The 10,382-nt window shown below is 49.1% G+C and overlaps 1 protein-coding gene across 1 annotated transcript in view; it reads right to left on the minus strand.

The window, feature by feature from the left end:
- Nucleotides 1-9,032, minus strand: part of GMPS (guanine monophosphate synthase) — a 29,450-nt gene extending 20,418 nt beyond the window's left edge. The window contains exons 1-2 of the mRNA XM_054074493.1: nucleotides 8,874-9,032; nucleotides 1,951-2,132 (exon numbers count right to left, since the gene is read on the minus strand). Of these exons, the coding sequence (XP_053930468.1) occupies nucleotides 1,951-2,132; nucleotides 8,874-8,900 (209 nt within the window). The 5' untranslated portion in view covers nucleotides 8,901-9,032. The remainder of the gene's footprint in view (nucleotides 1-1,950; nucleotides 2,133-8,873) is intronic.
- Between the last annotated feature and the right edge of the window lie 1,350 nt (nucleotides 9,033-10,382).

A 10,382-nucleotide genomic window follows, 5' to 3' on the forward strand; every position in this document is an offset into this window, starting at 1 on the left:
TCAGCTGCAGCCAGGCAGGGCACCTCTTCCCACCGACACACGGCCAGGTCTCCCCTGCAGCCCACCCCACCTCACCGAGCCCGGGCTCCTCGGGGACAAGGTAGAGGGCTGGATAAAGGCACCCCTCAGAGCCTGAGCACAGCAGCTTGAGAGCTGGAAGGGGCAGCTTTTATTTCTTTGTATGTCAGATCTCCAAGTGAGCTTTAGAATAAGCACACGGCTCTTTCCTAGATGCAGTTTTACACTGAACAATCCTGACAACTAGTGCCTGCTGTACAAGTACAGGCACTTCTGTTCAAGTCAGAGACACGATGCATTTCCTAAGCTCAGACACTGCTACAAAGAGCCTGAACACCCTTAATGCCTGGTGGTATTACTGCTTCTAAAAACTCCACAAACGGAAGCACTTGCTTAAGTGCCATGTGTACAGAGCACTAATACTAATTAAAGGAAATATAGCTACACCCACAAACTGAACACTTCTGAGAAATCAAAATAGTTCTACGCTGCCCGATTCAAACAGTAGAACCTTCAAATCTGTTTTTTTCCACACCAATTAAAATCCCACAGAACACAGAAAATATATCAAATCTGCCCAAGTATTAAAGAAAAAAAATTATTAATTGAAGGTGAGAGAAGAACCTGCATTTTCTCAAATTAAAACTAGCTTCTGGTATAGATTTTGAAAGTTTTACTGCAACACCTTGTTATTTCTTACATATCTTCTTGCATTGCTATGAGTATTCCTTTTTCTGGTTTATGGCAGGTGCCAGGAGGACGCGGCCAGACTCTCTTCGGTGGTGCCCAGTGACAAGACAAGGGACACCGGGCACAAACTGGAGCACAAGAAGTTCCACCCGATCATGAGGAAAAAGTACTTTCCTGTGAGGATGAGGGAGCACTGGAACAGCTGCCCAGGGAGGGTGTGCAGTCTCCTTCTCTGGAGATACTCAAACCTATCTGGACACACTCCTGTGCAACTGCTCACAGTGACCACCATTCCAACCCCACCATTCTGGGATTCTGTGATCCACAAGAGAAGGTATTTTTCAGAAGATTTCTGAAAGAGAAACTCTTCACACACAGCTACCTGACAGACCCAGCAGTCCCTGGGTTTTCTGTTCTCTGTGTTTTTAGAGGAGATAATAAATTCCTCTGTGACTTACTAAAATACACTCTTTACTGGTTCATCAATTAACACTGATCAGAAAAGTGCAATTCTGCAGCAAAGCACTGTTTCATCTGTTATTGGGCACAACTGAGAAGCAGACATGCCCCATATTCCTGGATTTGTACCAAACTGACAACGGCTTTGATGATTTGTGGGCTTCAGGGTATTTGCTTTCCCCACACATTAGAGGCACACCCTGGTAGGCCGAATGAAACAAAGAAAATAAATGTACAAAGCACTAAACTGTGAGACATTTTCTTACTGCAGACAATGAGTGCTAGCTTTAGTTTTTTAGTTACTTCCCAGAAAGAGTTTGTTGTGATTTACTACAATATCTTCAGCATCCAAGCTAGGGGGTTTGGGTTGGCTTTTTTTTTCTAATTAAACTAAGAAAGTAATTTTTAGAAACTCACAAAACTTGTTTTCTTGATTAATAGCTACCCTAGTTTAACAGGTAAAACAACAAGATTGTCTAAATTTTTGCAGATACATACTTAAAATGCAGCCTCTTAAATTATACTTCCAAATGGAAATGATTAAAATGACATCAAGGCACAAAGAAGCAAATGGACAAAATTTGTATTGGTACACAAGTTTCACCAGCAAAACTCAAGTGCTTCTGTGGATTGGCTAAAGATGCAATTGTTAACATCATTACAATGAAAACGATTGCACATAAACCCCCAGGCAATTACTACCGGTTCTGACATCCCTCAATACTGTTAAGAAGGAAAGAACAAGCAGAACACACAGGCAGAGGCACCGCAGGAACAACCTACCGAAAGCCTTGTTCTCTGATTGCAAAGGCTGGTGTTTCCAAAGGGAAGATCTCAGACTGGACAAACAGCTCCCGCACCCGACGATCTATGACTTTTCCGTATTGCGCTCCAGCATCGAGTATGACGACGGCTCCCTCGTAGTGGTGCTGCCCATCCTTGAGGTCTCCTCCGGTGTTCTCCGGCTACGAAGAGCAATCACGTCAGTGTTTTATGGCGACACACTGCAGACTGCAGGCTTTAAGGCAGGTCTCTTAATATCTGCAAAGCTTGCCAAAGTTGCCTATATGTTAATTATTGATTAAAATCACAGACAAGCAGAGAACCTTCTAAACTGAAAAATCCTCAAGTTTAAGATGACCAGTAGATGCATCAGCAAGATAAAGGAGCTACACATTAACAGCACATCCCTCCCAAGCAGCTACACAAACATGCCGCCCCCATCCCCAAAACCTAACATGATATAAATTAGAGGGAAAAAGTGCTAATAAGCTAACGAAGGCAGAGCTTTCTATAAATAAGAAGTCATATGCCCTGTTCACCACTACAGTAACTCCAGCTTTTTCCATTTTGCTGTTCCATATAAAACCCAGTACATCCTATGATAATTAAGAGCATGTGCCTCTTTCTCAAGCAAAACAGGACAGCACACAGTCAGAAGAAAAATGTTTTTCCCCATCACATTGCCTCATACACTGAACTTTCACTCGACAGAGAGAATAGAAAAGGGAAATTGAGAACAAATGTCTTTGCTAAAATGATTTTTAAAGAAACAACTTCTGAATGCAGCACTCAAGCAGGTCACACACAGAAACAAAGCAACGGTTCTCTTTGACCCATCACATTTGAATCTGTTGGCCAACTTCAGCGAAATCTGAAAAAGTCCTAGAAAAGGCAAGGACAAATTTCTCCTGTTTTTAAAAGAGACTGTGAAGAGGCAGCTATTCTATCAAAGTGTCCTTATCGGTCTCAAAAGAAGAATGTGAACTCAACTGCACTGTAAAAAAAAAAAAAAAATACCAAGAAACTAATGCAGAAAATAATTCTCCTCCTTAAAGAAAATAATTACTTTGAGGGTGTTTTTCCCTTAACTTAAGGCTTACGCTGTTTCCTTGCCAACTGATGAAGGAAAAACCAGGAAGGGTTTTACTTTGGCAATCCTTGCCTCGAAACATCTCTTGAAGCTTATGACCATTTCAAGTTTTAATTCTGACACACTAGAGTTGTTCCGTGTGTTGTACAAGGCAACATGGCCTTCAACCCAGGGCTTACAGGCAGTTCCCACTGCTGCTGCCCACGCTCCAAAGGCAGCTGGGGCAGCCTGCAGCACATCAAGGTATTTCCATGTGGATCAGAAAACCATTCCACATCAATCACAGGTCATTCTGGAGGACAGCATCATCCTGCCGGGAGAGATTCTCCCCAATAAATACATGGCAAAGGCTGCCTTTGAACCTTCCTCCTCAGCTACCAAGAGACATCTCGGATAACCATCTTCAGATTTGCCAAGGACAGCAAGCACGCTGGAAACCTCCAAAGTTTAGACTAGCTGGAAAAGGTTTTATTTAAATTAAAGGACATAAGTAGAAAAAATAGTACTAAATCCTAGAAAAGCCTAAATCCAGGTTAGAGTCAGTTACTTAAGTTCTTTCCTTCAGCCCATAGCTGATTGTGCGTGATGGGGAACTCTTAATGACTTTTAGCATTGATTTACAGAACTAAAAGGGCACGTGTTGGGGGAGAGCAAACCTTAGCATCAAACATCCCTTTCTAACCCTGCAGTCAAACAGAGAGAGCTCACCAGAACCCTGGATTCCTGGAGGGAATCACTTTTAAAATAATTCTGGGCATTTTCAGCTAGCAATTTCTAAAATAGCAGTTCTTGCAAGAAAGACCAACGTCCTTGTTCTTTCCTGATCCCATCTTGTGGCAAACACTATTCCTTCCAGTGCTGCTTTTTTTATTAAGAGCCTTAAATTGTTCCAGAGCGTGCTGTAGCTCGTACCACGAAGGGGCAGAGCTCCACAGCCCTCTCAGCGTACTGTCTGAGGTTGTCCACTTCCACCTGCAAGAGATGAAGGTGGGATGTAAGCGGCCCCCTCTGGAGCACAAGGCATGCCACGGGGACAAAGTCAGCCTTTGCAGAAGGAGCAAGAAGAAAGTAGTGCAGTTCCGTAGCTTTTACATTTTACAAAATACAAAAATGACAATTTGTTTTTACATTAAAAAATACTAAACCCAAGTCATTGTTGGCATCAGCTCAGATGGACCCACGGCCAAGCATTTATATCTGTAAATAAAGCTCATTTCCAGCGCCCTGCCCCGAAGGCAGCGAGCTGCTCGGAGCAGTCAGGTGTAGTCAGCTGGGCTCAAGCTACAGCTGAGGGGCAGACGTGTGTGAAAACAAAATGAGCTCACAGTTACCTTGGCAGTAGTGTGAGAAACGTTGCATAAGGGAGTGTAAGTAGGTCTGTGTCTCAAATGAACCCGTGCCTTCCTTCGTTCTCCTCAGGAAAAGCAGGACAGTGATACGAGCCCCGAACAGGACCACCCTCTGAACGGCTGTCACCCCCACACCCAGTGCCACCACTGAGCCGGCTGTGTGCTCCCACTCGGCAAACCCCTTCCCCGTCACTGAGCCATCCTGGCTTCTTCACTCTTGGGAACTATAGCACTATTCTGCACAACGATCGGAGCAATGCTTCCACAAATAATTGCTGCAACACCGGGATCGCTTCTTAATCATTTCTGCAGCCCTGAAACACGTCTGCTTAAGGCTCCAAGTAATGGCGCATTGCCTGGGTTTTGCTGGGAGACCATTAATACCCTCCCAAAATCTCAAAAGCCAGCACCTAATCATAGCTCACAAGGTTTTTCCTCAGATGATGCTTACGCCATTTGGGCTAAAATCCAGTAAAAGCACTGCATCCACTAAGCAGCACAGATCGCCTTACGGAGAAGATGTACAAAGAGCAAGGCAACATGCAAGTCACCAGAGGGAAAAAGAGAAGAAAACAAAACCCAAATCATTCAATCCGTGGCCTAATAACTCACTGCTCCCTTAGATGTGGGCTCAGAGTTAACTAGGGGCTGAAATTATTTTCTCCTGGCACAGCAGGACACTGCCAACTGTGCTTTCCTCCTGTAGCAACCCTGCAGCACACTCCAGAGTATGTCCATCGCGGGAATGACCACAGGCAACACCATCACCACATGGACTGCGTCAGAGGAGCTTTAGTATTTCACTTTGGAGTGAAAGTAAAGCTGCAGGAGGTTCAGCTCTAAAGAGAGCCCAATAGAAACAGTACCATAAATCACATGGAAAAAAGAGGAAGAAGAAAGGCAGTAAGTTAGTACAGGATCTGGCTTTATTTATTTCAAGGCACAGTTCCAAGACTAGAGACTTTGAATTTAAATTTAATAGGGGAAACTTCATTTAATAAAATAAATAATAATAAAAAAAAAGAATAGATGCTGTTAACTTGCAGCCAATCGAGCTCACGTGTCTGTATACTGCACAATTGTTAGGAGAAAGGTAGAGAGGATAGCAGAGCACAGAGGTTATGGAGCGAGCAACTCTTCCTAGTGGGGATTCCCTGGTTTCTAATAAAAGCTGGTTTTCTCCTCAGTAGGGGTACAACTAGAGTTTCTTGTCTTCTCCTGGTCTATTTTCACAACAATCTGGAGAACTTGCTGTTTTCAAGAACTTCTGTCAAAGCTGGTTTGACAGCTGCCCAAGGCAGTACAGGTGCTGGGGCAGAACAGAGGCTCCGTTCCGCTGTTCCAAGATGGGACTAATGTCAGAACGGACCTTGTGTACGCCAAGAGAAGAATGGGGGGGGGAAAAGTCTATATCCAGCTAATTTAAATCATAAATCACCCTGAAAATGACATTGTATGTGAAAGATTCCTGCTCTCCTCTGCAACTGCTGAGCCAAGTAAACCAATTAGACCATAAAAACGTTGTACCTCCAGACTGAGGTACAGACTCAGACGTTGTACCTCTAGACTGCCGTTTCCCTGTTTCACAGACCCCAGACCTCAAACTCAGGTCCCAACTGTCACATAAACCATACCATCACCTCCAACCACACAACAAAGTTCAGCCTCAATCCACCATTTCAGCTCGACCTCGTAGTAATGCTGTAAGGAAAAAGCTTCCATCGCTGCTGGGGCTTTTTGTGTCAAAAAATAATTATGAGTTCTATAATGAGCAGTGGTTGGAGACCTGCCTTGCATTACCAGCTAAGGACACCGCGTATCTTATTCCTCAGCGTACCTATTTAGAGTTTTTAACAAAGTTTGCAGGTTCCTAACAGCCCACGTCTGCAGATCAGGGTATTTTTCAGCATTTCACGCACCTGCACGCTCACAGAATTTGCAATAATTCAATTTATAAACATTACCATACAGAACAGTCGTATTCTTGAGCATGGAGAAGCACCTGGTCTGCAGCAGCGGCCCCTCCACCACAGCCCTCAGCCTGAGCTTTCACCCACACTAATAACTTAGGACAAGCCGAAACCAGGAACCTTGATCTGGCACTTTCAAGCCAGTACAGGTTTACAAGAGTTTAATTGTTTCCTTGTGGTATTAAAACTAAGCAGGTATAAGAACACATACTCTTTTTTTTTTTTTTCCCAAGAGTATACCAGCAAAGTAACTCCTTCAAACAACCTCCAGTGCCCACACAAGAGCTCCCAGCCGTTATCTCAGACAAACTTCAATTTGCCCAAGTCGCATGCAGATTTCCAATGCCTGCTGGGATCCGGCCCCTGCGGAAACCGCTCTCGCTAGCTCTCCTTACCGCTTCCTGCAAGAGGATGGCTCAAGGAAGACAAAGCTCAACATCGCACAGCTAGCTCTGGGTGCAACCTCCCCTGGGAGAGGAGCCCTCAAGAGCAGCTCTGGACAGGAACAGGGATTGTGTCAATGGTCAGGGATAAGCATGCCAGAAAACTTCAGTAAGGACCAACCGAGCGCTTAAAAAAACCCTGTCAGAGTCACGTTTTCTTTCAACCTGGATTGAAAGTCCAGAACAAGGCTTTTACCCTACTACAGAAGGGCTTGACACAACATGCAGGGTTTTGGTTCAGAAGCTGCACTATCAAGAAAAAACTTCTCCTCCATAAAAGCCCACAGGTCATTTTGTCACCCAGGCACGCAAGAGCTATGCCAACCCACATCTTTTTTGGCACTGTCACTGCAAAGCAGACCCAGGGCGATGCTGATTGCACCCGGGAGCAGGGTGACTGCAGGGGTCACTGGCCCTGCGCACACCTGCCTGCTTCTGCGGCAACGAGGAGCACTGACCTTCCTCTCCAGTCGGCTGAACGAGTTACCATTCCTATAGGGATGCAATGCGTGTCTCCCTGCTTATAGTAGAATCATAGAATCACCAGGTTGGAAAGGACCCACTGGATCATCGAGTCCAACCATTCCTAACACTCCCTAAAACCATGTCCCTAAGCACTTCATCCACCCGTTCCTTAAACACCTCCAGGGAAGGTGACTCGACCCCCTCCCTGGGCAGCTGTTCCAGTGCCCAATGACTCTTACTGTGAAGAATTTTTTTCTGATATCCAGCCTGACCCTCCCCTGGCGGAGCTTCAGGCCATTCCCCCTTGTCCTGTCCCCTGTCACTTGGGAGAAGAGCCCAGCTCCCTCCTCTCCACAACCTCCTTTCAGGTAGTTAAAGGAAAGCTCTGCTAGGAAAGCTTTGGCCATAGTTGGTTTCCATAACCTCCCTTTTGGTTCCGCTGAATCACAGAATGCCAGGTTGGAAGGGACCTCAGGAACCACCTGGCCTGACCTTTTAGGTGATGTATAGTTTAAACGAGACGGCCCAGAACCCTGTCAAGCTGAGCCTTAAAAGTATCCAGAGTAGAGGAATCCACCTCGCCCTGCACTGAACAGATCTGGCCACACCACAAGCCAATGTTGTCAGAATCCTATCAAAACCAGGATGGTGGAGTTAGTTAATGTTCTCAGCACAGCCGGTCTGCAGGGGAGCGAGGCGCGGGACGCGGGCAGGCACCAGACCCCCGGGAATGCACCAGGACCTCTGCGTGGGCACTGGACCCCCAGGGCGAGCACTGGGACGCCACGGGGAATGCACTGGGACTCGGGAATGCTCGGGGACGTGGGCGAGCACCGAGACCCACCCCAGGCAGCCTCGGGGATGTGGGAACATACCGGGTACCGGCTCATGGGCAGTCACCAGGGCAGGCAAATCCACCGGAGCCTCGGGAATGCACCGAGACCCACTCCAAGCAACAGGAATACACTGGGACCCACCGGTAACGGGCTGAGGATGCACGGAGCGGGCACCTGGGATGCGGGAAGGCACCAGACCCAATGGGGGCACCTGGGATGCAGGAACACAGCTGGGATGCGGATACCGGACCCCCAGAAACACATCAGGGATACGTGAATGCACCGGACACCAGAGATGCGCGAACGGACAGCGGGGATGAGGGCACACACCGGACCCACGGAAACGCAATGGGGATACGGGAATGCGGGGAACCGGACGCTGAGAACGCAGGAACGCACCAGAGAGGAGGGGATTCGGGGCACTAGACTCGCGGGGCACCGGGACACCGGACACCGGCGGGGGATGCGGAAGGGCACCGGACATCACGGGGGATGCAGGAAGGCATGGGACACGGCAGGGATGCGGGGCACGGGGCACCGGCGGCGATGCGGGGCACCGGCGGGGGATGCGGGACACGGGGCACCGCGGGAGATGCGGGACACCGCGGGGGATGCGGGACACGGGGCACCGGCGGGGGATGCGGGTATGTGAGACACCGGGGATGCGGGAGGGCACCGCAGCCCCGCCACGTGCCCAGGGCTGCATCCGACCCGGGCCGTGCCCGGTGTGGCGGCACAAATCGCCCGTCGCGGCGGCACAAAGCACTGACCTTGGCGTCCCCGTTGCACAGGGCCATGGGGGCGGGAGGGCGGCAGCGGCACGGAACGAAGAAAGGGCCGCGCAAGAGCCGGCAGCCGCCGCGCCGAGCCCAGCCAAGGCCGCCGGGCGCGGGGAGGAGGAGCCGCCCGGCCCCGCTCCGGCGGAAAGGGCGGAGCGCGGCGGCGCCTGCGCGGGGGGCGCCGAGGGGACCGGGGCGGGGGGGGCGATGCGATAAGGGGGCACCGGGACACGGAGTGGGCTCTGACCCTCTGCTCGGTACTGGTGAGGCCGCACAGCGAGTTCTCTCCAGCTGGAGGCCCGTCCCAAGCGGTGCCCCCGGGGCTCAGCGCTGGGTCCAGTCCTGGTCAGTGGCTTTATCGGTGACCCGAGTGAAGGCATTGAGCGCCCCTCAGCGAGTTTGCAGACGACACTAAACTGGGAGGAAGTTTCGATCTGCTGGAGGGTAGAGGGGCTCTGCAAAGGGATCCGAACAGGCTGCTCCGCTGGGCTGAGGCCGGAGGGGTGAGGTGTAACAGGGTCAGTGCCGGGTGCTGCCTCGGGGCACAACCGCCCCGTGCGGCTCCAGAGCGGGGGAAGAGCGGCCGGAAAGCTGCCCGGAGGAGAAGGACCTGCGGGTGGGGATTGACAGCGGCTGAACGTGAGCAGCAGCGGCCCAGGGGGCCAAGAAGGCCGATGGCATCCTGGCTCGGATCAGAACCGGCGTGGGCAGCGGGTCCGGGGAGGGGATTCTGCCCCGGGACTCGGCACTGGGGAGGCCAAACCTCCGATCCTGAGTTCGGTTTTGTTTTAAGCTAAAGTAGAGTTAAGTTTAATCTAAGTAACTGTATTTTTTGAAAAGTTAGAGAGAACATCCCTCTGCAAGCATGTGGTTTATAGCGTGATTTTTCAATAGTGTTTTTCCAGACACCATTACATCTTGTGTTAAGAGGAGGCTGAGGGGAGACTTTATAACTCTCTACAACTGCCTGAAAGGAGGTTGTGGAGAGGAGGGAGTTGGGCTCTTCTCCCAAGTGACTGAGGACAGGACAAGGGGGAATGGCCTGAAGCTCCGCCAGGGGAAGTTCAGGTTGGATATCAGAAAAATATTCTTCACAGAGTCATTGGGCACTGGAACAGCTGCCCAGGGAGGGGGTCGAGTCGCTTTCCCTGGAGGTGTTTAAGGAATGGGTGGATGAAGTGCTGAGGGACATGGTTTAAGGGAGTGTTAGGAATGGTTGGACTCCATGATCCAGTGGGTCCTTTCCAACCTGGTGATTCTGTGATTCTGTATGATATTGATACAAGAAGTGGTTAGTATTACACAGACTGGAGTATTTTTTATTTAAGCTAAAGTAGAATTACGTTCCATGTAGGTAATTGTATTTCCTGAAAGTTAGACAGAATATCCTTCTGATAGCATGTTCTCTGTTTTATCCAGGCACTGTTCAGTCTTTGGCGATGATAATGTCTTGTGTTGAGTGTGATCTGTGCTGAACAGATGTATCTTCCTCTGGAATCG

The sequence above is a fragment of the Cuculus canorus genome, chromosome 9, assembly GCF_017976375.1.
Source record: "Cuculus canorus isolate bCucCan1 chromosome 9, bCucCan1.pri, whole genome shotgun sequence".
Taxonomy (NCBI): Eukaryota; Metazoa; Chordata; class Aves; order Cuculiformes; family Cuculidae; genus Cuculus; species Cuculus canorus.